Source organism: Ciconia boyciana, chromosome 3, assembly GCF_034638445.1.
Source record: "Ciconia boyciana chromosome 3, ASM3463844v1, whole genome shotgun sequence".
In the NCBI taxonomy this organism is placed as follows: domain Eukaryota; kingdom Metazoa; phylum Chordata; class Aves; order Ciconiiformes; family Ciconiidae; genus Ciconia; species Ciconia boyciana.
In genome coordinates, this window is record NC_132936.1 from 51,778,016 (window position 1) to 51,805,178 (window position 27,163).

The 27,163-nt window shown below is 39.3% G+C and overlaps 1 protein-coding gene across 3 annotated transcripts in view; it reads left to right on the forward strand.

The window, feature by feature from the left end:
* The first annotated feature begins 337 nt into the window (after window positions 1-337).
* Window positions 338-27,163, forward strand: part of ARMC2 (armadillo repeat containing 2) — a 69,316-nt gene continuing 42,490 nt past the window's right edge. The window contains exons 1-6 of one of the 3 annotated variants that reach the window (XM_072855622.1): window positions 338-432; window positions 5,007-5,228; window positions 6,524-6,596; window positions 8,905-9,073; window positions 10,388-10,595; window positions 25,318-25,388. In XM_072855622.1, coding sequence (XP_072711723.1) covers window positions 5,011-5,228; window positions 6,524-6,596; window positions 8,905-9,073; window positions 10,388-10,595; window positions 25,318-25,388 — 739 coding nt within the window. In that variant the 5' untranslated portion in view covers window positions 338-432; window positions 5,007-5,010. Of the gene's footprint in view, window positions 433-5,006; window positions 5,229-6,523; window positions 6,597-8,904; window positions 9,074-10,387; window positions 10,596-25,317; window positions 25,389-27,163 lie in introns of those variants that run through there. The other 2 variants (XM_072855623.1, XM_072855625.1) reach the window with 2 other exon arrangements.

Consider the following 27,163-nt stretch of genomic DNA (forward strand, 5'->3'; position numbering starts at 1 on the left):
TTTCCAAAACGAGTAACTTTTGTCACCCCTAATCTGGGCTTTTGCCACCCACTGCTATGCCCTGAATGTGGGCCAGGTCAGGCTGGGGGAAGTGCCCGCCACCAGAAAACCACCATCTTACAGGTCAACGCTGCAGCAGGACCCCTCACTGCCACCGCCCCTGCCCCTGGGGTGCGGGGACATCGGCCCGGACAGGCAGCGGCTACGACCACCGCGCTCTCACTGCGCTGCCCCAGCCCCGCACATCCCGCCGCCGCTCCCTTCACCCCGCCCCGGCCTGGGCCGCACTGCGCATGCGTCTGCGGGTGGCCGCGCAAGCGCCTTGGCGTCGCCGGGCTCCCCCACCCCCGCCCCCGCCGGTGCGGCTGAGGGGAGCGCGCGGGGCGTAGCGGTACCGGCGCCGTGGCGGGGCCGCGGTCTCCCTGGGCGGAGGTGAGTGAGGGTCCCGCCCGGCCCCGGCGCGCTGCCGGGTCGGCCGCGCTTCGCCCGCGGCCCGTCGGCCATGGTGTGTACTGTTGCCATGGGAACAGTGGGCGTCGGTTCCGCCGGGCGCGGGGGCCGCCCGTGGCGGATAGGGGGAGGGGGACCGGCGCCCCGCGGAGGCGGTTCCCGACCCTCCGCCGCTGGGGAGGGGTGTCGGCGGGCCCGTTAGGCAGGCAGAGCGCCTTGGCCGGCGCCCGGTGCTGGCGGCAGCCGCGGCCCGCCTGGCCGTAACGCTCATCTGCGGGGGCTGCCGCCTCGCTGCGGGGGCGCGGAGGCCCGGGCTGGGGCGAAGGGCTGGGGTGTGCGGTCAGTCGGGCGGAAGGCTTTGCAAAAGTGGATGGAGAGGGAGAACCTCCGGTCCGTTTCCCGGCAGCTTGCTGCCCACCGTGTCCGGGGCAGAGTCTTGTTTTGCCGGATTTGGGTTGGTTACTCATCAAAGCCCGGGTCAGCTGTTACTGCACAGGTGCTGCTTATTTGGGGAGTTCCTCTTGGACATGTTATCTGACGGCCGCACTGAAAATCTTGCTCTGTGGAGGGCTGCAGGCTCAATTTCTCGTAACTTTGTTCTCATTTCTTTTTGATAGTGATTTCTCTGCCTCAAACTTTCACCAAGCTGAAAGCATATCAGTTGTGATTGATAAGTTGTTGATAAAATTATATCTAGTGATACCCATTATTAGTTCACTCTTACTAAACCTGTATTTGGGTGCTAACTATCCTAGAGATTTGCTTGGGCAGACAGAACCTGGATTCAAATGTCGGTGAGCAGAGTGTTCATGGCTTGAGGACAGGGTTTCTCCTTACTGTACTTAGTGATTGCAAGTATACCTGCTCTGTATGCTCGCAATTAAATGACACTGGTTTTGAGACGGGAGATAGGATGGCAGTCAGTGTGGTGCCACATCTGATGTAGTCAGCCATGCTTCTCTCATGTGCTGATTGACTCAGGATAAGTGCTGTGAGGGTGCAGCTATCTCGCTTCTGGAGATAGCTAGGACTAATCCAGGGTTCTCTGACCAGTGCTCTGTCGAGCTGGGGTTCTCTGACCCTGTACCACTATCTACTGCTTTCCGTTCTTCCTGTACAGAGAAGACCAGACCGCTGGAGTAAACAATGGGAAAAAAGACAAGAGCCCAAGTATGGCTTTTCAGACACTGGCATAATACTCTTCTACCATCCAGTCAGAGAGGAAATTGTGCAAGTTAAAGGCTACCTGGGAAATGGTGACAGCAGTGGGGGACAAGATCTGTGTGTACCACTTATGCTGTTCCCACTGACACTGCGACATTCCCTTTATCTGTCCCCTCCTGGGATTGGGGAGCAAAATGGGAATGCTGCTGGATTTTCAGAAAGAAACACTAACTATTAGAATTATTTCTTATTTGCAACTAAGATACTTTATTTTAAAAAGGGTATAGAGTAGAGTTTGTGAAAAAATAGAAGTTCTTACAAATAAATACAAAACCAGACAGAACTGGTCTCGTATAAATAATGAAAACCAAGGGTAAAACCAGATTGTATGCTGGGCAGCCAGTGCAGTTGTTCCCCTTCCACACTTGTGCTGCTCTTTCATCCTATACTTCTACTTTCTGCTTGTTGCATTCATTTGTTGCACCATGTTTTAAATTAGTCTCTGGCACTGCAATTGAATGATTCGGGTACCTTATTCTCATCAAAGTCGAGAAAGCTTCTGGTGACTGGGAGGGTTTTTCCCTTTATGCATGGATCTAGGCAGTAGTTTTCTAGGAAGAGAACTGGAGTAGTATAGCTGCAGGTGCTTCCTCAAAGCTTCTGGGGTGTGGGACACTGGAGAGCAGATTGAATTTCTTTCTTGAGTGCTGCTGCAGCAGAGCAAGTGCTTGATGCTTAAATGTTTCAGCCTTAGGCATTATAAAATAGAGAGTACAAATTGTCTTTATCTGGCTTTTGAGAAAGAGATGGTGGTTGTGCTGTGATGGCACAGCAGCCAAACTCATTCAGATAAAGAAGGACTCATGGTTCCTAAATGCTTGCATGAAAGAGTAGGCTTTCTTATCATACGTATATATACACGTGTCCTATTTTATGACACTGCTTACTCGTTTCTCTGTGTTCTGTTACATTTTCTGGCTAATAACTATGGGCTATCAATTAATAATATATTGCTATGGTATCACTACCACAGTTCTGAACACGCATAACGCTACCTCATGTCGAAATGACGCAGTGCTCACGCTCCCATCTGTCAGCGGTAGGTCTTCAGCTCTGCTCGCTGCCGCCACACCCTGAGAGTTCCCACCACGCTCTGCCTGACCACCGGATTGCTGCCTGCTGCCCTTGCTGCTCCGGCAGCTGGGAAAGGTGGTGCTCTCCCCCTCTCCACTGAAGCAGCAATGCAGCAGTGAGCTCAGTCAAGCATTCAAACTAAGCCATGGGTTCCCTTTGCAACATTAATGATTAACACTTTGTTTTTAATGGATTGGAAGGGTGACTAACAGTGCCCAAATGGTAGGACTTACTAATTAAGTTTGCAGTAGAAAAGTTCCTTTGCTGGTTAAAAAGAAATAGGTGAGAGGTGAAGGCTTCAACAAAAAGTTGTTATAATGGAAGTTTGGTCTCAACTATGGCAAATAAATGTACTTCTAGGATAGAAAATTTGCAGTTGACAGTAGAATTAACAAAAACTTAAGCTGATTGTATCGGAGATGGTGCTGTACCACAGAAACACATAATCTCTCTCAGGCTGCTTCTTAGTTTAGCTATGAAGAACATATACGTAAATCCCATAAAATACACATTTCAATGTCAGAGCACAGAGGTTTTAAGAACTAAAGAAAACAGTGTCCTTCAGAGATTAAATCTAAGATACTAGGTTTATTTTAAAATTTAGCAAGGTGGATGGAAATATATAGACCAGAAAAGAAGTGTGAATTAATTAAAATGTCTGATTTGTAGAATCATGTTGATTATGTTTTAGTATTTATTCACAGGTATTGTTTCCATGTGTGCTGGATAATATCTGTTTGAGACATATGGCCTATGCAGAAGACCTCCCACTTAAAGGTCAAAATCTTGACTCCCGGTAGCTGGGAGAATAGAGAATGATAATCTACCTTCCCTATTCAGTGAGGAATGGCTGTATAATTGCTCCAAACAGACTGCTGCAGTGGAATTCCGTACTTAACTTCGAATCATGTTGTAGTAGAGGGAAGAGTAGGGAGCACAGAGACCCAAATTTAGTCACAGTGAAGAAAAGTAATGTATTAATGGTAATCGGAAGGATTAAAAACACTGACAGTCTCAGGCTCCTGATCTGTTCCTCTGTTTTGTAATTATGCATCTTTTAGTGGAAAAGGTTGGTGCACTGCTCCTTAGCATCCAATTTTATCTTGTGTAGTTCAGCTGAAGGGGTTGAGTTGCGTATTAATTAAAGAAACTGTGCCAGAATGTACAGGCTCTGAAAGAAAGAAGAGGCAGTTGGAAATGTAAAAATGCAGAACAAGAAGAAGTGAACTAAGAAACTAGAGAAATAGGATTTTTGCTCCATAGTTTAGAAATAACCAAGATGGCAGTGTCTGATCTACTGTCAGTTCGTTGTCATAAACCGTGTGAGAGAACAGAAGTTACCCAGTGGTCTGAGTCAAAGACAGTGCAGAAACATATTTTTCTTTTTAGGTAAGTTTGAAAAGCAGAAGAGGAATTTTGGATGGTTTAAGGCTCATGATGAGTTTGCTGTAAAATGCTGTAAAATGTAGGATCGTATCTACAGAGAACTGCACCAGGATAGTGATTGATTTTGGGGGCCTCAAGAGATGATGAAGCAAGTCTTTTACTGCCCACTGCATTTGCTAGAATATGCAGCAGGACAGAACACTGATTGAAAGTTTGGGTTGATAATTTATCTTATGTTAGTGTTATCCTTGCATGTGCTTGGGGGTGGGTTGAGGAGGCATTTCTCTTGGAGAAAAAATGGATTGCCTGTTCTTCCTTGTCTCTGCTTATCAATTACTGATAACTGTGCTTCAATTACTGATAATAATACCTCTTTGACTTATTAGGAAGCTGCGCTTGGTAAGGTCGATAACTTGTATTGGGTATTTCCTACGTTCATTGGAAAGAAAGTGTCTCTTTACAGCATATTATTGAATTCCTGTTTTGGTTATGGTGGTTTAGAAGTAATCAGGTGTTAAGAAACAGATTTTCTGTAGTATTGGAGAGTACCACATTTGGCCCAGAAAGCACTGTGGTACTGGGTGTGGTGTATTTTAGCTCCCTCTAAAAAACGAAAGGTTCTCAATGTCAGATACTTTCTGCTCTTCTTCAGTATTTTCCTACAGAACTGAGAAATTGTGAGGGAAATGCAGTATCAATGAGCCTTATTTTCCACCACTTCACCACTGTCTAGGATTTTGTTATAATATCCTTTTTAACTACGTTGTGGTAGCATAAACATTGATTAATTAATAGTTTGTAATTTAAAACTAGCATTATATTCTGTGCCTTCCATTACATTGTATGGTGTTCTTCTTGTGCACTACTTGCAGAGGAATGCAAGCTTCAAAGAATAAAAACATGGAAAAGGCAGAACCATTCTACAGGCTTTCAGTGCCAAAGCAGAAGACCAGTTCTGAGATTATAAACGAAGCCAGAAATGTTCTACGAACACTAAGAACTCAGAGACCGTTTACACCTACAGAGGATCAAAGGAAACTTTTTGGATCTGGATCCTCGCGAGCTCCTCAGACTAGACCCCCTTCAGTTTTTAGGTACTGTGGCTTTAAGATTTTTTCAAATATCCTTTAGCAGCAAGAGATTTGATTCTGTTATTATGTTTCTGGTGACTTTTTTCTCTGTGTTAATCTGTATTCCTAATCACATCCTTTGCCTTCTTCTAATGATCCTTACTGTTGGTGTTAATCTACATGTCCAGGAAGTTCCTGTGGATTACAGCTACCAGAGGCAGTCATTACACTAGTTTTGTATGTGGAGAACAGTATAGGAAAATGGTCTGTAACTCACCTTTTTCTTAAGACAATGTATGCTTTTAATTGAGATAGTCTTCAACTTTTCCCTGGAAACTGTGCAAGCTTGCTTGTTTCCACGTAAACTGTATGCTAGATCTTTTTTCAGAGCTTCCTCAGATCTTTTTAAATATAAAATGGTAGGTCTTGAAGTTTGAAATGCTCATTTTTAAACAAAATTTATACTACTTCAAAATTATTTCTGTGTGAAGTTTTGTTCCATAGCATAATTCACAGAGCTCAGTAGATTTGTCTCTTGTGACAAAAGAGAAAAAAAATTTATATCGGGCTTTTTACATCCATTTTCCCGGTCATTTTTTAGCTCTCCTTATATGTCAATTCTGTAATGACTACAGGGAGGAGATATGAGCTGTATTTGTAACGTTAGGCGTCAGGCATGCCAGAAAGGATGTTGAAACATGTTTGAATGACCATACAAGTCAGTCAGTGTCCCTGCTGTTTTCATGGCAGCATGGCTTCAGGCACTCAATGTATCCAGTATTCCTTCCTGCATAATGTGGTGCCCTTGCAGAAGGCAGGAGTCTGAGAGTGACTTTGCTGTTTGTTGGTGACCAGGTAATGAGGTCACTCTGGCTGACATCCATGCTTGTTCTGTCTGTGCTTCTCCTGTATATGGGAAGCAGCATGCTCATGCCTGCACAAACCTGGGTTTTCTGCCCTGCAGTGTTCTGCAGCTTGTGTCAGATAGCTTGGGCACTAACCACAGTTGGGTTTGTGCATAAATTTAGGCTTATATTAGAGAATTGTTATAGGCGTGTATGAAGTAAACTGTATCACAGCAGGTGTGCAGATGATCTTGTAATTCTTTTCCCTTGATGCTGCTGAATTCCCAGATATCAAAGTTAAATATCATTTATGGAAGAATAGTGATGGTGTAAAAATGCTCTGTCACTCTTCCTTTCTTCCTCCTTTTCTCCAAACTCATTGGCAAAGGGAAGAAGGATGCAATAAAAAAACCAAACCAGCCACAAAACACCAGATCTGCTTTATTCATATTTTGTTTAATTTCTTTATGCTAGTCTTCATGCATCCGGTTTTGATTTGGCTGAATCAAGACCAATGTCTGGTGTTCGTCTTAGCCCACTGGATCATGTGAGTAGTCTGGAAATAACTCTATGCAATACTGACATAAAAATATGTGTATCAGTAGTGTTAGGAAAAGTTATGGTTTAAATAGGTTGAGGAGAAATGGAAGCCTGTCATAATGTTAGTCTGAGACTTATAAAGTCAGTTTTGTCATTTTTCTCCCAAATAAACCTGAAAATAATTTAAACTATTTAAATATTGCTATATTGCATTATAATTCTAAGTGATGTTAACAAGAATCAGAAGACAGATGCTTGAGTCAGCTTTCTTGTGTAAGATTACTATAATAGAAAGAGGTCATGAGCATCAACGTGAGCCAGCAATGTGCCCTTGCTGCTAAGAAGGTGGCTAATGGTATCCTGGGCTGCATTAGGAGGAGTGTTGCCAGCAGGTTGAGGGAAATGATCCTTCCCCTCTACTCAGCACTGGTAAGGCCATACCTGGAGTGCTAGGTCCCATTCTGGGCTCCCCAGTACGAGAGAGACATGGAGCAACTGGAGAGAGCCCAATGAAGGGCCACAGCGATGATGAAGGGACTGGCGCATCTCTCCTATGAGGAAAGGCTGAGAGAGCTGGGACTGTTCAGCCTGGAGAAAAGAAGGCTCGGGGATCTTATCAATGTATATAAATATCTGAAGGGAGGGTGCAAAGAGGACAGTTCCAGGTTCTTTTGAGTGACAGGATGAGAGGAAGTGGGCACAAACTGAAACAGAGGAGGTTCACTCTGAACTTCAGGAAACGCTTTTTCCACTGTGAGGGTGATGAAGCTCTGGCACAGGTTGCCCACAGAGGTTGTGGAAGCTCCATCCTTGGACATCTTCAAAAGCTGCCTGGACATGGTCCTGGGCAACCGTCTCTAGGTGGCCCTACTTGAGCAGGGGAGTTGGGCAGGTTGACCTCCAGAGGTCCCTTCCAACCTCAACCATTCTGTGGTTCTGTGATCAATAACTTGAAAGTAACTAGGTTGATTGTGCTTTCTATTTGACTTGCGCATCTATAAAATGTAATGATTGTAGTTTATTTAAAAAACAGATAGAGGTACTTGCAAGAACTCGTTTTTCCCCTCTGAAAATTCTGAATTGTTTTCAATTTATAAGCGTATCTGCTCTTTCAGGTTTTTTATATTTAATCTTTAAATATAAGATTAAGTCATAATCATTTGTTTAGTACCCAAGAGAACAGAGCATGCTAAAACAGTTAAGCATGCTTGCTGTATATATTGTTTCTGCAAGTCAGTAATCTAAATGTATCATTTGTTAGGAAATTAGGGGAAAAAAAATTCCAAGAATTGTTATACTTCAGTAATTTCGATAAGGTAATGTATTTATATGAATCAAATTAAAGAATTCTGACCATACTTATGTTTAGAATAAATATATCTACAGTTGGATTTAAATACTGGTGTTAAATTTTCATTTATCTTGTGGGTAAGAGTAGGGAAAAAAACTAGAGAAAAGTACTGTTAAGACCAATGCAAAAACTGCCTTTTCTGCTTTACCAATGGAGATAAGTTAGTACACTGTAAATGTAGAGCTTGTATTAGTCACGGTGGTTGTGGGGAGTGGGTCTCACCTCTGGGCTATCTTCAGCTAATACTGGGGAGAGCTTTGAAGGATCAGACTGGAGACTTTATTGTAAGGAAATTGGACAGAACCTTGATCTTAGAGGGCAATGTGTTTATGCAGGACACAGTAAGTGTTTTTTACCAGAGGTTCAGGGGGTTGGTCACATCCTCTAAGATGCAAGATACTGACATAAATAAAACTAGAACTTGCATGTTTCTGGATCTACATGATTTGTCTCAGTGTGATAGGAAGTCATACATACGATATGAACACATTTGAAGTGTTTTGGAAATACTACTTTAGTGCTCAAAAACAAATCATAAAGAATAGATGTGCCTCTAGAATTGTTAGCACAAGTCTTTGGCACAACACTTTTTTTGACAAATAAGCATACTGCAGATGATGTTAAATGAGTATTTATGAGGGAAATAAATAATTCTGAGTTTCAGTTGCTCTACTCAGGCTAGTTTTTGTTTGTTTTCTGCACCCCTGAATGTTTGCTTTTAAATGGCTTTCTGTGGTGATAAAGGTTTAGATATCTGGCTTGTTCAGTGGAATGGTGTCATTAGATTCTGGATATGAATATGAAAATTTCTTAATGAGCAAACCTATGTAACTCTTATCTACTCTATTCTGAACTTAACCCTTTGTAAAAATGATTGGGGTTTCTATATTTTTTTAAATTTGGCTTATATGAAAATGAAATTATCTGTGCTTTTATTAAAATGTCGTCTTTATCTTTGTCACAGAAACCAATACTAGTCACTTTTGCAAAAGATGAAGATTCTTCCATTCCCTTTCCAAAGCCTCCTGCTGATGCTGCAGAGGTTAGAAAAGTCAGCAGTGCTCGGGCACGCCTATTTAGAAGAACTTCTCAGGGAAATTTCCTTTCTGCTCAAATGGTTCCTCCTGATCAGAGTAAGAATGTTTTGGTACATATTATTTTCTAGAAAAATAACTGCATGATGGATTTTAATATCGTTAATTACATGAATTATTATATTATATTAAAGGACCTGCATGTCCTTTCAGAGTAGATTTTAAAAATATTTAAATGACTTCAAGGCAGTTTTGAAAATGTGATTACCAAAAATGATACTGGCTTTCACTTCTGAAGGTGAGTTAAAAGCTATTCAGCTGCCTTTTTTTCCTATAGGTTTCTAAATAATGCGATTTTTACTGAAAGTTTTCTTCAGTGGGTAAAATTAACATTAAATGCTGAATTGTTTAAGGAGATAATAAGATGGCATCATCTAAAGAGATTCCCTGATGGATTATTGAGCATAAAAGGAGGAGTAAAAAGGAATGATGTGTCTTGACAGGCATCCAGCTACATTGTATTTGTTGTTAAGAGTTTCATTGGTGGACACTTAATAAAGGTCGCTAAACGTGGGATTTAAAAGTAATTTTCTTGCAGATGGGAAATTACTTGACATCTTGGTTTCCTACACATTGGCTCATAATAAAACATGCTGGAACTCTGTCTTTAATGAAGACTCATTTGTAATAATGACAATTCTTACATTGCCTGGGATTGTTACTTAACATGATAAACTGAATATCTCACTTTTTACCTGATTGCAAATAAGTCTTATACAAAAAGTACTAAACTTTACTTCATTATTATGTACTGTCCTGGTTTCAGCTGGGATAGAGTTAATTTTAATAAACCATGACATGTACATATTCTATAAATACATATTTACATTATGTACCCCTATATGTAGCTTAATCCATTAGCCTTAATAAGTTGATGTTACTAATTGGAGAAGTTGAGAACCTCATGTAGCTATAGCCTGAGTTTGCCTCTTCTCCCCTTTGGGGATCATGCATATGTTCACATAAATTTTTTGTGCAGGTTCTTATCACGTGTACGTACCAAGGTACAAGATTAACAGCTACCTTTTGCTTGAGTCCTTCATAATATTCAGATCCTGAAATATAATTACTTCTTTCACAAGGTACAATCCACCTATCTGTAAAACGAAAATTAAAAAAAAAAAGATGAAAGTTTAAAATGTTAAAACAAAAACCCAAAAGACTTTAAGAAATGGTGTTCATAAGATTTTGACTACTTTGCTCTAAATAGTCTTAAGCTTTCTCACCTTTTAAATTGATACAAGCAAATTTTGGTAATGTAACATGACAAACAGTAATTCGTTTTGAGCTCTGTCGCATGTATTTATTGAGTAAGAACACTTCTACAAAATATATTCTCTTTGGCTATTTCAGATGAAGAGAAGCTAGATTCTGAAGAACCTGCTATGATGAGTAATCTTTGCAGAAGTAATGATAATTGCTTAGCAGAGCAAAGGTCATACACACTATTTAATGATGAAAGTAGACAATTAATTTGTAATGAGCGTATCAGCAGATCAGAGAAGGAAGAATTCCTAAAAGGGACAGCAGGAAAATTTTTATTTCAACTGAGAGGAGAAAGGTTGGTATTGCTTGAGTATGGTAATGTGTACCTTCCACACAACCCTCTTCCTAGATATTCAATTGTGCAAGTATCAAAATGTTTAAAATTGATGGAATTTGAAGGCAGCCCTATTTATGCATTAAAACAAAACTGTTCAGATTATTAGGATAAAAAATCTTTACACTTCTGTTCTTAGGAAGTTTCTACACTCAAAAGACTAATTTGTCCAAATATTGTTTGTAGGAAGTTGCTTGATATGAAATAACTTTAATTTTGTTTGATCATTAACATTTCAAAACTAATTCTTCTAATAATTGCATATAGAATACTCAAGTTTAAATTCAGTGTGCTGCTTTTTACAGTTCAAGCCTCTTTCTTTAAGGTGCTATACGTTCATCCCTTAGCTCTACAGATGAGTAGAGCCATGTTTTCAGTTCTGGTATTGGGGCAATACGTGTTCATACACAAAAAACAGGCTTAAACTCACTGGCAATAGACGTGGAATTTTTTTGTGTCTTTGAATTTTTTTTAGTTCATTTTTTTTCTATGACCAAACAGCTATAAGAGATTAATGAGACTTATGTGCATGCAGTCTGTTTTTACTGAACCTAGATTATTACGTGCATTCTGTAATTCACAATTAAGTACATTTTTTTCTTTCGATTCAGATCTGAATTCTTGCACAGGGAAGAATAGTCCGTGGCACTATGTTAAGTAGGTGTATCAGTTGCTGCAGTAGTAGTTGGATGAACAACTGTTTTGTGCTATTAATATTGACAGCTATGACAATCTCTACAATAGAGAATGAATAACACTTTATTTTCAAAATATATCCTATAAACACTTGGTCACTATTAAGTATAAATGTTTGCCAGTAGATACCTTCTTTTTAGCATGTTTTTATGCTTAGGAAGAAATTATTTCCGTGCATATTCTTAAGCACCTTTGACGTTAAGGAATATATTATTGATTTTATAAAATGAAACGCCTTTCACTTACTGACTTGATGATAGTACTGAATAGTTTAGAGAATGTTGTCCATTGAGGCTGTTACAGCAAATGATACATAGCAGAGCTATTGTAACACTCTTATAGTAAACTGAAAGCAGGATTTAAAAAAAAACAAAAGACACAGATTCTGAAAGACTGGAGGCTTCTGGGAGTAAAGAAAAAGTTTCATGAGTATGGAAGGAAGGAAAATGAGAAAATAAGCCCAGCGATGAAAAATAACGCGTGAATGAAAGTAAAGCACCAAGGAGAATGCTTCAATGCAAAATCATTTTCTCCCATTAAAATCAGTGACCCAAAAGACTTTACTTTAGGTAAAGACTGTAGGGATTATCATACTACATATGTTACTATAGAATCATAGAATGCTTTGATTGGAAGGGACCTTTGCAGGTCATTTAGTCCAACCCCCCTGCAGGAGCAGGGACATCTTTAACCAGATAAGGTTGCTCAGAGCCCCATCCAACCTGACCTTGAATGTTACCAGGGATAGGGCCTCCACTACCTCTCTGGGCAACCTGTTCCAGTGCTTCACCACCCTCATTGTAAAAAATTTCTTTCTTAAATCCAGTCTAAATCTGCCCTCCGTTAGTTTAAAACCATTGCTCCTTGTCCTGTCACAACAGGCCTTGCTAAAAAGTCTTTCCCCGTCTTTCCTATAGGCCCCCTTTAAGTACTGGAAGGCTGCTATAAGGTCTTCCCGCAGCCTTCTCTTCTCCAGGCTGAACAACCCCAACTCTCCCAGCCTTTCCTCACAGGAGAGGTGCTCCAGCCCTCGGATCATTTTCATGGCCCTCCTCTGGACTCGCTCCAACAGCTCCATGTCCTTCTTGTGCTGAGGGCTCCAGAGCTGGACACAGTACTCCAGGTGGGGTCTCACCAGAGCAGAGTAGAGGGGCAGAATCACCTCCCTCGACCTGCTGACCACGCTGCTTCTCATGCAGCCCAGGATATGGTTGGCCTTCTGGGCTGTGAGCGCACATTGTTGGCTCATGTCCAGCTTTTCGTCCATCAGTACCCCCAAGTCCTTTTCCACAGGGCTGCTCTCGATCACATCATCCCCCAGCCTGTATTGAAACCGAGGATTGCCCCGACCCAGGTGTAGCACCCTGCACTTGGCCTTGTTGAACCCCATGAGGTTCACACAGGCCCACTTCTCCAGCTTGTCCAGGTCCCTCTGGATAACGTCCCGTCCTTCTGGTGTGTCAACTGCACCACTCAGCTTGGTGTCACCTGCAAACTTGCTGAGGGTGCACTCGATCCTGCTGTCAATGTCATTGATGAAAATATTGAACAGCACTGGTCCCAGTACGGACCCCTGAGGGACACCACTTGTCACTGATCTCCATCTGGGCATTGAGCTGTTGACTGCTATCCTCTGGATGCGACCATTCAACGGATTCCTTATCCACTGAACAGTCCACCCTCAAATCCATATCTCTCCAATTTAGAGAGAAGGATGTTGTGGGGGACCGTGTCAAAGGCCTTACAGAAGTCCAGATAGATGACATCCATTGCTTTCCCTTGTCCACTGATGTGGTAACTCCATCATAGAAAGCCACTAGGTTGGTCAGGCAGGACTTGCCCTTGGTAAAGCCATGTTGGCTGTCTCAAATCACCTCCCCATCCTCCATGAGACTTTACTAAATAAAAGTTGTGGTGTGAAGTACTTTAGTGTTGCAGTTGATATGGGTAGTTAGTTAATGGTGTCCAAGTGTCTCTAATAAGAAAAGGTCAGTTGATACTTTTACTAATTGAAAAGAATGACCTTCCTTCTGAGTCATAATTTTAAAACTTGCAGATATGACTGAACAGTTAACTCATCATACATCCTTGCTATCTGTTCAAAATTATATGCTTATCCTTTATAAGCTTGAGAGCTCCACAAGTTTTTCATTTTGGGTTTTTGTTAGTGGTGCTTTTCACAGTCACCCAATGTGGCATTGTGTACTGTAATGATTGAGTTTTCTGATAGCCTGAACCACAGAATGCCATGATTTACCTTGATAATTTTTGAGAATGACTGGCTTCTCTGTTGAAATATTCTTAAGAACAGGCAAAAAAAGTCTATTACCAGAAAGATTACTCGTTGCAACATGAAGTCTTATAGGACATTTTCAGTTCGGTTTCTCAGTGTAAGAGGAGTTTTAGAAAATATAAAAAGTTGAAAGGGAAAATTATATATTTTCAATTTGATATTCTTCAAATATCATTATGCATATTTGAAGAATAGGTTGTCAAGGTTCTCTTGGCATAAGCTCCGCTGGCTTAATTTCTTTATGACCTGTTTCTTACTTTTCTGACTCTTAATGTGATAGCTAAGATGCTAATGATTCTAACCATAAAAGATGGAATGTTAATGCATGTAAGCTTTTCATATCTATGTTTGAACTAGGGTGAATAATACTAGAGGTGGTTGAATCTCGCCCATCATTTAAGTTAGATCTCAAACTACTGGCCTTAAGATAATACAGAAAAATGTTTTCCAATCTTGTTCTGACTAGTTTTCTCCAAAATAGAAGAGTAACATAATATTATTCCCTCTTTGAATTGAATGCAAGATCTGTATTTTTGAATGGTGCGTCTTTACCTTCTCCTGTGGGTTGTCATGCTTTCTGTGTACTTGAGACAGAGATGATTTTTGCCAATGCTGCCTAAGAGATGCTGCTTGTGCTGCTTTATACTCTTGCACCAGAGATCACTAACACCGTTTAGGTGCTCTTATAGCTTAGAGTATCAGACATACCTGCAATATGCACAAAAATAATACAAAATGCTTTCCTTTTAGTAAAGGACAAAGATCCCTCATCTATATCGGCCCAAGTGGTTCATGCCATCATACGATGGAATGGCTCTAGCTAATCTCAGCTGCTCTCATATGTTCTAACTCATTGCTAAGACTTATGCCAATGAACACATTGATGCAGTATTTGCATATGATACTACATGAGTCAGGCAGACCTTGATCTATATCCTTTTCTGAGTTCAGAGATGTCATTCTTCATCTGACAAGGTGGTTGAAAGGTATCACAAACCTATTCTTCAATATAGTTCGCTGAGTTTGGTCTTGATAGGAGTTGTATATAAAAGGTTCCAGTACCATAGAGGGGTCATTGCAGTAACAGAGTTCTGGAATTCTTTCTCAATAGAACATGTTTACAGGTACTAGATGATTGCTATGATTAGATTGCATCTGCTTCTATGTCATAAATACTTGAGGCATCTTGTATGAAGTTAAAAGATATTTTCTATTTGAAGTGCATTGTATTCAGTAATAATAGGATGAGGGCTTAAAGGAATGTGAAAACTTTCATTACCTGGAGTCCTGTCGTTCTCCATGTGAAGCAGTTGTGTCAGCCTCAATTCTGTATCTCAGTGATGTAAAACCCTTGCAGAAATTAAGCAAGAGGATCATAGCAATAGTACACTTCATACAGGAGAAGGTGCATGAGACTCTTTACTCCCCTTTCCCCACAGTTCCTATGTATGTACCAAAATAACTTTGCTAATAAAGCTGTGTTTCTGCTAATGATGAAACCATGGAGCATGCCAAAATAACATGGCAGATCCCTGCCATTAGTGCTGTTACATTTATTTCAAAGAGAACAGAAGGGAAGTATTTTATTCCAGCAAGAGACTTGCTCACTTTCCATCTCAAATTCTTTTGTTGTCCCAAGGACTGATGAAAAGAATGAACAACGCTAATGAAATCACTACTGCTTTATAAAGATACTGGGGGAAAAAAGAGAAAAAGACCTTTTGAGGGGAAGAGTTATTTGTCATGATTTTTGCAATTCTGTTTTTCAAATAACCATCTAGTTATAATAGAATAGGTATATTAATTGAAGCAGATTGAATTTATTGACATGTTGCCTCAGGAAAGCAAGGAGCAATTTCTGACAATCATAAGGAAGCTAAGTTTTGTTTACATCTTCATCCAGCCATTGTGCCTTGCCATCTATTGTGATTGCTAGAAATGAAACTTCTAAAATGTTTTCTGCATTCATATATTTCAACACAAGTGTCAACAGTGATGGCAATTTGCTGATGAAGAGCAACAGTTTCCCTGGTGAGAAAAGATGAATTACTTCTTTTGTTCTCCTCCTCCAATTTCTCAATATTCTGAAAGCCTAGATGTCATTCCAGGAATCCTTACAAACATAGGTGCCTTCAATGAGGAAAAGCTTAGTGGCAAACAGTTGATTCCCAAGTGGCCTGCTCTACACTTTTTTTAATAAGTGATTTCTATAAATAGCTACAAAAGGAATACAAGGTGCTGTAAAGAAGATATACTGTGCCCTGTTTTCTATCAGTATTGCTGTCCTTATTAAATGCCTGTTTGACAGAATCCTTGAGAGGTATTAATCAACTGCTTCCATAAGTCTAGTTTCTCTTTCTTGTGCTTTTTAGAGTTTTGGAATGCTTCAATAGAAAATGATAAAAGCAGGGGACAAGTGAATACTGGAAATCCCTTCTGGCTGATTGGTTAAACTAGCTTCACATCTGTGCCCAAAATATTAACTCCTTTTCTCCTCAAAGAAAAGGATTCCTGCAGAGGAGATAGATTTCTTTCCTGAAGGGAATACCCATTCTGTTTTGCTCTGGATGAATTTTTGAAATGAATGACATGGTGTAAATATTAGTTTGTTGTATGGTTTAGCTGATATGCTGCAGATTCTCCAGACTTCTTTCAGGATTTGTCTTTTCTCATTATGTATGTTCACAGCTTCTGGAGTTCTCAAAGACATGGAAACAGGAAATTAATCTACTCCTAACTAATATTTCTCTATTTCTGCATTGGTTCCACTAGCTATTGAGACCACTAATTTAAGAAAGAAACAATCAAGTCGTGGGAAAGCTTTCACAGGTAGAGCTTTTTACAGTGTTTTCCAAAGAAAGTATGACACCTGCCCTTCCAAGAACGTGCCTGTTTTTGTATAGGGTTAAGGGGATACTGAGAGAAAATTGGGAATGAAGAATTCTTTTTTCAGAACTTTTTATAGACTTCTGAAGAAAAGAGCAACAGGTAGCTGTTATCTCTGATCTCTTCACTTGTGAAAGGGTGTGGAGTTTAGGCTCATTTTTACTGCCTACTCCAAAGGGAGTCTTTCCACTCTAGTCATTAGTTTCAGGATAAAGTCAATGGTCTCCAAGTCTGGGAGATCTAGGTCTTGAGAGTCCTTGTTACCAATTGAATGGTAATTCCAGAATGGGGAAGTGTGCCATGCAAGGGGTAAAGAAGGAATGCCAATTCAGTCTAGGTAGGACAATAGTAATGATGGATTTAGACTGAAGTTTCGTTTAGGATGAGAATGCTTATGCAAGGTTCAAGTTAGGAAGATGAAGATGCTGTGGTTTTCAGACTCAAATATATTTAGGCTAGTATTTTATGCGTGTTTTATGGTTAGAATTAGGCTATCAGTTGTCTGCTTGCTTGAAGATACCCTGCCACAAATAGATATTGTTAATATTTTTCTGTATTAGGCAGAAGATGCAAAGACTGTGAAGAAAAAAAGGGTAAGGATATAGGTTTTTCATCAACCTCTATTATTCTTTTAGGCCATATTATTTAACGTGTGCATGAAGTTCTTCATCACAGCCTGTATAAATAGAGTACTATATTCTTTTTATCGCTGGAGCTGTCATAAGTAATGGACTATGCCCATGATTGCGTTTATAGAGGAATTGTTATTTGCTCATCTTTAGGATGACTCAGAGTCTAGTTGGCCTATTTGTCAACGTATTTTTGCAAATTTCGTTGCCTTTCTACTATTTATCCTATCTCATATCAGTGGTATCAGTTTAGTTTTCACTCCCTTTGTTTTTGTCTTTTCTGGTGGTGTTACTTATGATATAATCCTCTACAATTCCTTAAATAGTTTCAGGACATCTATATTATCAGTTTTTCAATTATTTGCATGCTTTTGAAAATCTTTGTAGCTGAGAAACAGGACTGACTATGGGTTTGTATAATTGGTTTAATACTTTAATTTATATTTCTTTTAGCTGTCCACAAGTAATTTACGATGTCTCCGTTATGTTTTCTAAAAATAGAATAGTCTTTAAAAATTGAGCTGTTACACTAATTCTTTTTTTTTGAGGCCCACCTATTACTTAGATACAAACACAATGTGGAAATATCTTGTCCCTGAGATGACATCATAAAAAGGAAAGTTCAGTGGTAGTTGAGCAAAATAGGGACACATTCTTTTTAAGCGGCTCAGTGAAGGTCAATTCTTTGTCTAAAAAGGTAGAGTGCCTTTCAGTTGCTAAGTTATGGGTCAGGAAGAAATCACCTGGTTTAAAACAAAACAAAAACGCGAAAGCATATTCCCTAGTATTCAACCAATGAAAGGCAACACAGAAGACTAATTCTGATGTCCTTTTGGCAACATAAAAGGTCTGGATAGTATAATTAAATAGGAATAAATGGATTAATGAAAAATGCAAATGTTAATTGGCATATGGAAAAATTAATTTCTATGAGAGTGAATGATAAAGCAAAATACTATTTTTTTTTTTCCTCATTTTGCCAAAAGCTAAAAACAATTCCTATTAGTTGCTTTGGCAAAAATACTAGGATGTTGTTTACACTTCCTTTCAAAGTCTACAGAACAATGTCTTGTTATTAAAATCAGTAACTATGGTTTAGAGTTAGAACTCTTGTTTCCTGATCACTAAACACTTATGGTGGAAGAATCACAGTAGCAGAGGCTTTATGTTCTACAGCAGTGGCTCCTAAGCACTGTGTAGCTGAATGTTGTCCGAGAACATCAGTTGCAGTCTCTCTTACTTGCTCCAGGTCCGCATCTGACTCCCCTTCTCCTTTGCCTTGGGGTTCTTGCACCACCTTGTCCCTTGCTGCTGACTCAGGGTCTGCTGCATCATCCTTCTTGCCCTGATCACCATTAGTTCCTTTTATCTTTCCATGGAGCTGCCATCCTTCTTTTCGAGACGAAGCTGCTGAGTCTGGCTGTGCCCTGATAAACTTGGTCTAGAGCCTTAGGTATCTTTGCACTGTGCTCCCCAGTGCTCCTGTCAAGAGACCTGATGGGCAGTTCATGAGACCAGAGTTCTGAATAATTTAAAAAAATGATAACTGGCAGTCAGTATATAAGCAACCCATTGACTGATATGCCAGAGGGTTGTGCAGCCATCCAGAGGGACCTCGACAGGCTGGAGAAATGGGTTGACAGGAATCTCGTGCAGTTTAACAAAGGCAAGTGCAAAGTCCTGCACCTGGGGAGGAACAACCCCAGGCACCAGTATATACTGGGGGCTGCCCAGCTGGGAGGCAGCTTTGCAGAAAAAGACCTGGGGGTCCTGGTGGACACCAAGTTCATATACCAGCTCAGGTTGGAAGGGACCTGAAAAGATCATCTGGTCCAATCTTTTGTGGAAAAGGGAGTCTAGATGAGACTAGGACCCTGTTCATTTGTGTCTTGAAAACCTCCACTGCACCTGGAGTGCTGGGTCCAGTTCTGGACTCCCCAGTGCAATAGAGAGATATGGACCAGCTGGAGAGAATCCAGCTACTAAGATGATGAAGGGAGTCCTTCATATGAGGAAAGGCTGAGGGAGCTGGGACTGTTTAGCCTGGAGAAGAGAAGGCTCAGAAGGGGTCTTATCAATGTATATAAATACCTGAAGGGGGGGTGCATTGTGACACCCTCACTGGTTGTGTGACAAGAGCTCTTCCTTCTCTCCCATGGCAGACACTCAAAAGAGGAAAAACTAGTTATTTACCTGTGACTGTTCTTTTTAGAGACTTATTGGTTGTATATACTTTCACAACACGCCCTTGCAGCTTTCCCCTTTGTAGTCCATATGGAATTTGGGAATCTTTGTTTGAAAGGAAAATACACAACTGCTTAAATAGCCAAATGATCCTTATCAATAGAAGGCATGCCATCCTGGATACTGCTAGCATTAAAAATAAACCCAGATTACAGTGTAGATGTCACACTCTGAATATACATGTCAGTAACATCTCAAAGAACAATCTTTCTAAATGGCATATCTGTTTCAGGATTACCCACAACTGGGGGGACTGAGCTCTGATCTAGTCTGAAAGAACACCTTTGTGCCTAGTAGTCCTTTTGATACATCTGGCTTGCCTGAGCAGGCCCCCAGGATCTGCTTAGCATTGCTCTAAATCTGTTCTTCTTACCACTTAGTGAAATGTCTTGATTTTTGGGTGTAGATACATCATGTCTGGCTTTCCAATGCACACACCGTATGTTTGTAGAATCAGATGTTCAGTGCTTGTATTTATGTATAAACAGTCTGCATCTTTTACTTATTGCAGTGCCTAGGCTGTTTTTAGAGCCTTGTGAAAAGTTACAAATTGCTCTCCTAGATGTTTGAAGACCTGAAAACATCGATATAGAAAGGATCCAAAATAAAATTTGTGAAAATTTGAGTCACACTTTTGGGGTTTAAATTAACTAGAAGAAAGGAAGTTTGTGGGGGCTGAAGGGAGTGGAATGAAGGAAAATACATTGGGGAGAAATTGAGTGACTATTGGGGGAAAATGGAAGAAAAAATAAGAGGGGGGAATGCATCAGGGTGAAAAACATGAAGGCAGAAACTGAAGGAGAACTGCAAGCAGGGCACCCCAACAGCACCCTCTCTTTGCTGGAGGTATCTTTTGGTCACTGTTAGAAGACACTGAGCAAGGTGGACTTTCAGCGTGACCTATTATGGCTTTTGTATACTTTTGTTACATAAATGGCTAGTGTACTTTTAGATTAAGTACAACTTGTTTTGTTTACCTTGTCAAAATAAAGACAAAAAAATAAAAGGGCTTTAAGGACAAACAATGAAACTATCAGGGGCTTAGATTTGCTTATGAGGAAGGAACTTACAAGATTAGAATTGTAGACCTATAGATACAGAAAATGCTCTGCAGATATAGATGAGTAGAAATTGTATGCTCATAATTACAGTTTTCTGACTTACGAAAAAGGGCTTCAAAAAAATGAAGGAAATTGAGAGGCAATAAACTCAAATGCCTTAGAAATGTATTTAAAAATAAACTGAATTGCACCCCCCAACTAAATATTACTTTACTTTAGAAAATGCTACTAGAAGTTAGCAATGAGGCCAGTGTTTTATTGAGAGCACATGGATGATAGATCTTTCACGTGGCGGCAACACAGACTAAGTCTTCTTATCAGGAAGGAACTTCTGAAGAGGTTTTTCTGTGTCTGTACTTACCAGTTTTGTTGTCTTCTGATATACTAAAAAGAGGTAGTTGAAGACAAGCTTTTGGACTAACTAGACCATATTCTGTCTCATAATTTTATAAAATGTATGTAAACATATGTTCTGTAAATTTTAGTATTATTGTAGTTTATGTAGGTGATGCCTTCAGAAGGCAGTGTGCTGTGTGTTTTTTCCAAGCTATCTTCCAGGTTACTTTTTCTGCTTTAAATGTTGCTGATGTTTGAGATTTACAACTATTTGGAAAGTTTTGTGTGGAGCTGACTGAGAGAAAATGGTGGTTTGTTAGTCAATCTCCATAAAGTCCTTGGATGTTAAGCCTAATAGTCCTTCTATTTCTGTCAATGGAAACCAGTTTGGTTCTTCTGATATCTTCAACCACCCCCCCACCCCCCCCATCCCAAAGAAGTTGCCTTAAGCAGTCATGTAGAATTCGCCAACAAAAGATACCTATAAATATAAAGTTAAGGGTGTTCTGCAGAATCTTGTTATCTTCCGCATCACAAAGTTGGTAATTAATTTTAATTTCCTTGTTTAAAAATGGAAAATAAATGTATTTCCAGACACCAGCTAGTGTCTACTGTGTATGGCTTCCTCGCAGCATTTACTCCAGGCATGCTATGCACTGTCTGCATGTACGTAGCTCACTGCCTTTGTAAGACTCTGCTCAGATTCTGGTTTACATGGGATAGTCCCAGTTCCTATCTCTATTTCAAGAGAGAGAGTCCACAGATTCAGTTTACATGGGTGCAAGAGAAGAGGCTTATAATCTCTGGAGGAGCAAAGTCATGTGAGATCTTGGCACTTGCAGAAGCAGATAGTATGGGGCTTATGGACTTTTCCATACCAGCTGCCCTTATCTTTTGCTCATTCCCCATTATTCCTACTCTTCTTTTTGAAAACTAACTCGCATATTCTTCATCCTTTATTGCGCTATCTCAGTTACTGTGCTTCTCTGTTCTTCTTCCACTTCCATATTTTCTAGTTTTGCCTCCCAAAGTTGTAAGAATATGTAGGTGTTACAAGAACCCTACCATGAGGAGAGGAGAGGGTAGTGTCTAGAGGGAATGCCTTCAAGCTCGACAATACAGAAAAGATTATCAAGTTCTCTTTTCCTTCTAGTTAAGCTTTGCTATCTCACTGATCAAAGGTGCTTGTTAGAGACAATTCTGTAGAGAAGCATTAACTTGTTAGTATTGGGCTATGTGTCCCTCTTAACTGGTAACTAAATAATCGGTGGGGCACCAGGGCTACATCTGTACTAATAATTAATAAAAATTAAATGAAGGAGTTGGTCTCTGGCTTGGTGGCCAACTACTGTGTCATGGGTTATGTTAATACAACACAAGTATTTTCAACCCCCTCCCTACCACACACAAAGTATTGGCTGGGAATATCCCTAACTGCTTGTCTGTGCCCAGGCATTTGTCAAGGAAAGTACTACCTTTCTTGGGCCAAAACCATAGCAGGGACTATGCTAAGGGTCTAACTGTATGGAAGGGTGTGGCCCAAAATTCACGCCCATTGCCAGACTGCTTTACAAGTAAAGAGGTAGCCAGATTCTTGGATGTTTAAGGCTCCACAGTATGAGGAAAGAGCCCAAGCACTATTCCTCTATTGGGATCTTACACTCACGTTTGTGAATCAGACCTTGCTGTTGCGTGCAGCTTCTTTGGAGAGAACTAGCCCAATTCTTTGCCTCTGGGATGCAGTTCTTAGAAATGTAGTTTTCCCTGGTATACCACTGAAGGTGAGAGTTTGCAGATTTACCATTAACAAGAGGTTCATGGCAAGAACAAGCAAGTAAACATCTAAACATGCATTCTTTCACCAGGGGAAAATACTGAACACGCTACTGCTATGCTGGCTCACTTTCCTTTTGGAAGTCCTCATAGTCTGTGTACATTCAAGAAAGCAGTGTTCCTCGTAGGGGTTACTATGATCTCCCTTATATGAGGGGGATAGACATGATCCAGTTGCCAAGTTCTTTTTCCTCTGTAAATTACCAGAGCCTCTGTCAGTTGATTTCTTGAGGAGTCCCTTATCAGATGATCAGATTTCTGCCAATTGACTTTGTTTCCAAGGCAACCACTCTCTTGACAAGCCAGTTCCCTTCAATAGTAGGTAACTTATTTTTTAAAGTAGGTTGATTACATTTTAACTGCATAGTTCTTAACAAGATATTGCTGCTTAAGTTTCAGCCCTACAAGAAAGTGAAAAGATAACAAAGAAGCAAAAGTCTCTGTAAAATGGAGTAGGCAGCATGGTAAAGATACATAAAGGGATTTTATAATCTCTCACAAAATTCATAAATTGTACATACTCCCTAAAGATAAGCCTGCCCACCAGTCATTCTCATTTATATATGTATTCAGTGTATTCTTTTTCTGAAAATAATGAGAGTTCTAGTTAAGCTATTTAACTTATGAGATGTTTCCCAAAAGTACAGATAGTTCAGTGAATACCAGCAGTATAGCAATCTGCTTTCCTACTTGCGTAGGTCTCTAAACCAGTTGATACTGGTGTTTAAGAAATCATAGGTTCCAACCAAACTTTTTTTTTATGCAGTTCAGACTTTGATATGGTCTTACCCTTCATCTTGCATATGTGGTGTTTCTATCTGATAAGTGTTCAGGTTACCACATCCTTTGCTTTAGTGTCTTTTCTATTCAGCTGTTCTTGTTTCCTACAAAACTTGTAGGATTGTCTTTGTTGACGTTTCTTGGATTCATCCTGTGGATTTACATTTTAGGGGAAGAGGCACAGACAGGTTGTAGTTACAAAACTTTTTCTGAGGAAAGCAAATTCAAACATCCATATTCACATAGGCAGATAGTATCATCATGCCTACATATAATTGTGAAGATACTGAGTTCTGAATATAGCTGGGTTAGTATTAGGTGACTGAAGTTGTTATTCTCTTGCTTATCCAGTGTCCTTTCTGGTTATAGTCTTGATTTCAGGGATGGTTGAACCTCGTAGAATCATTTAACTTTTAAAGTTTGTAGGACAAGATATTCACATAAATGGAACCAAATTTTGATTTCTATTAATACACTGAACTGTATTTAAAGTGTGCTGTAGAAACTCTCTTTCTTACAGATGCCAGTCTATTTTAGAGTAGAGATGCAAGCACTTGTCTTTTTTTTTTTTTAAAGCATTGCTTCCCTAGAGGAGTAGGAATTACTGTATATGAGCTGAAAAAATTTCAGGATAGTTTGTGTAAGCATTTGGCTTTTGGAGCACTTAAATCCTCATGCTGTAAAAAGAAAGCATTATTCACTGTTAGCCATAATGAAGCAAGTGTTCCTCTAATGTGATTGCTTGGGAAATTTTTGACTGATCACAGTGAGCTATCCAGTCCCTTTTGAAGGGAAGTGATCTTACAAGAGCTTTGTCTTTTATTCTGTCTCCATCTGTTGATAGGATGACTTACATCTTCTGTCTGGACTGGCAGACAGGATTTAGGCGCCAGTCCAGCAAACCACTTAAACAACAGTTTAGCTTTAAGCCTCATAGCAACTAAATTAACAGGTTAAAAAAAATGAAATAACTTTGCTAACACACTACTGTTATCTTTACAAGGAAATTTAGGAGATTAGGTTGTATTGGTACATGAACTATAAATGGAATAAGTAGTGTTAAATTAAACATACACTGAGAATAGAAAACATAGATTAAGACCTTTGTCTTTAGGACATAATTTAAAGGAGGAAAGATTCCTGTTTAGTAGCAAAGAGAGTCTATATCTTGTATATTTCTTTTAGATCAGTGCTGCTTGAGTGTGTAGCTAGGCAAACGGAATAAATTTGTCACAGATGTATGTAGTAGTTTCCTCTGGCCAAAGAAAGACTAATCATACAATCAGCAGGTATTATGGCATTACTCACTGTTGCTTTACCAAGAAATGACAACATACGTGTTTCTTGTAGTAATAGAACTACGACCACTACTCAGTTAGCAATAGTTCACAGGCAGACCTGGAAATTCTAATATTTACATTAAAGGTTACTAAAGTGTTTGTTTCTTTGAAAATTCTTCTTCATTAAGTCTTTTAAAAGTGTTAATTCTATCAGAAGAAATCACTGTCCTTGTGAATGGATGCATTTACAGTTTTAAGCTAGTTGAGTTTATACGCAGTTAATGAATGATGTTAAAATAAAAATTGGCTCTTTCTGAGTTTAGTTTGGTTCAGCTTTCAGTTTTATTGTGCAAGTGGAAATGCTTTAGGTTTTGTGTTCCATAATGGTGACCTCTTGTGGTGTAAATATGTCAGTATTTCTGAAGGAGCTTTCTGTGACACATGCTGGAGGAAGTTGTATTTATATGTCATTTTTAATGAACAGGTAACCTACTGACTTAGTAAAATAACTTATAATCTTTTCCAGTTAGTTATTAATATGCAGATCTCATACTGAGTGCACGTGAAGAAAGAAGCATTCTGAGCATTATATTCTGATATACTTTGTGATATATATTCTGATATACTCTATACTGTATCTTGTAGTGACCAGATGAAAAAGCCTGGCACAAGTTCATCATGGCCAAGGAGTACAGGCTGGAAGAGAAGAGTAACAGGTACTTCATAAGGCATTTCAATCTCCAGTCAAAAAATGTGAAATACAGTCAAGTAGAAATAATCTAATTTTTGTGATTTTAAGATCTTTTTCTTCTTTATTCACTGAGCAATATTTTTGGTTTTCTAGATGTATTGGGTTTTTTTACTGTTGTTGGTAAAGAGAAACAATATTCAAGAGATCTTTGCTCTCAAAATCTGTTGATATTTTCTCTCTTGTTTTTCCCATATGTAGGCTTAAGAATTTGCCAATCCCTTAACACCTTGTTTGCCCATCACTTTTTGTAAACAGGCATAGTTGCACAGAAACTAATAAAGTTATGCCAAGCTATATTAGCTGAAGATACAGATTATGGATTGCCCTGTAGGGATGCATTTTGCTAATTTTACATAACAGATTTTAATTAATATTTCCTCGTAGCTGGCACGTTTCATACATGGCAAGTGCATATTTGAGAGTCTGGCATGGAAACCTGAAGTTTTTACTCTGCTATTATTATGCTTTATTACTATATTTCTAGAACTGAGAAGTTGCATTATTCTGGATCATTCTGGCGAAGGCTGTAACGTGCTCTGCTTTCATTTTCTTCAGAGGACCTGAGAGTATTTACCATGTCATGGGAGTTAGTATTCTGTGGGGCTGTATTTTCTCTGTTTATAAGCCTTTTAATTTATTTGTGCTATTTTATTGGTGCTATTGAAAAAATAATTTTTGTTATTAGGATTGTTTCTTTTTATATCTACTTTTTCTAACATTATGTAGCTTCCTTAGTTTCTGCATACTTTAATCCCAGAATAAACAGTGGGATAGCAGTAGGAATTCTCAATCATTTCTTCTCTATAGTGGGGACCTGGAGGGAGTGTTCATTTACAGATTATTTCCTGACAGGATTTGTGTTTATACTTTCACATTTTGGAGAGGAGGTAGACTGTTTTCATATTGATATATTCGTAGCCACTCAGTATTCCATGAAAAGGCTAAACACGATAAGTCAGGCAGTATACAGCTTTTGAAAGCTCAGTGTTGCTAAGGCTCTTGTATTTACATGCTAAAAACAGCAACCAATAAATGTAGACTGATTAGTGATTTTTTTTTTTACCAGAATGCAAAGCTGTGGTTAAGACCTATGAAAAACTGAGACAGCGAACTTCAACTTGCTGAATTCTTTTGCTTGAGTATTTTTGCTGTTGAATTGAGATTCACTCGATTAGAAGGTTCAGGACAGCTTCTGCAATATTTTAAATAAAACTAGTGCCATAACTTTTCATCAGCACCTTAAAAATCTCCCAGAACTGAGACACATGCAAGTTTACAATTTATTAATGTTGCTTTTCTTTATAGTCATGTATTTCCTGTTCATTCTTATTGCTAGGATTAATATTGTTTAGTAAAAGCTGATTATCTTTTTTTTTTTCCCTAGTTACAAGAGATATTTGTTTAAAAAAATTATGCCATTATGACTTTTAGGTTGCTATATTTTTCTGATGAATGTGAGACAGCTATAGCAGAGTGGCACAAGAAATCAGTTATTTTTGTTCTGAACTAAAAATTGAATGGCTTTGTTAATTTTTTTTCTAGTGAGAAGTTTGGTCACATCTGCAGATGCATACATGAACTATTTCTTGCTTAATAAAGTTAAGCATGTTCATAGTTAGAAAGTCAGTCCCATCTTTGAGTTTAAGAGAGGTAGCTACAAATTGGAAAGAAAATAAATAATGGAGTCAATATGTGGGTTTTGTGGCAGGAAGGAACAGTGCAAACTATTCTAGTGTTCTC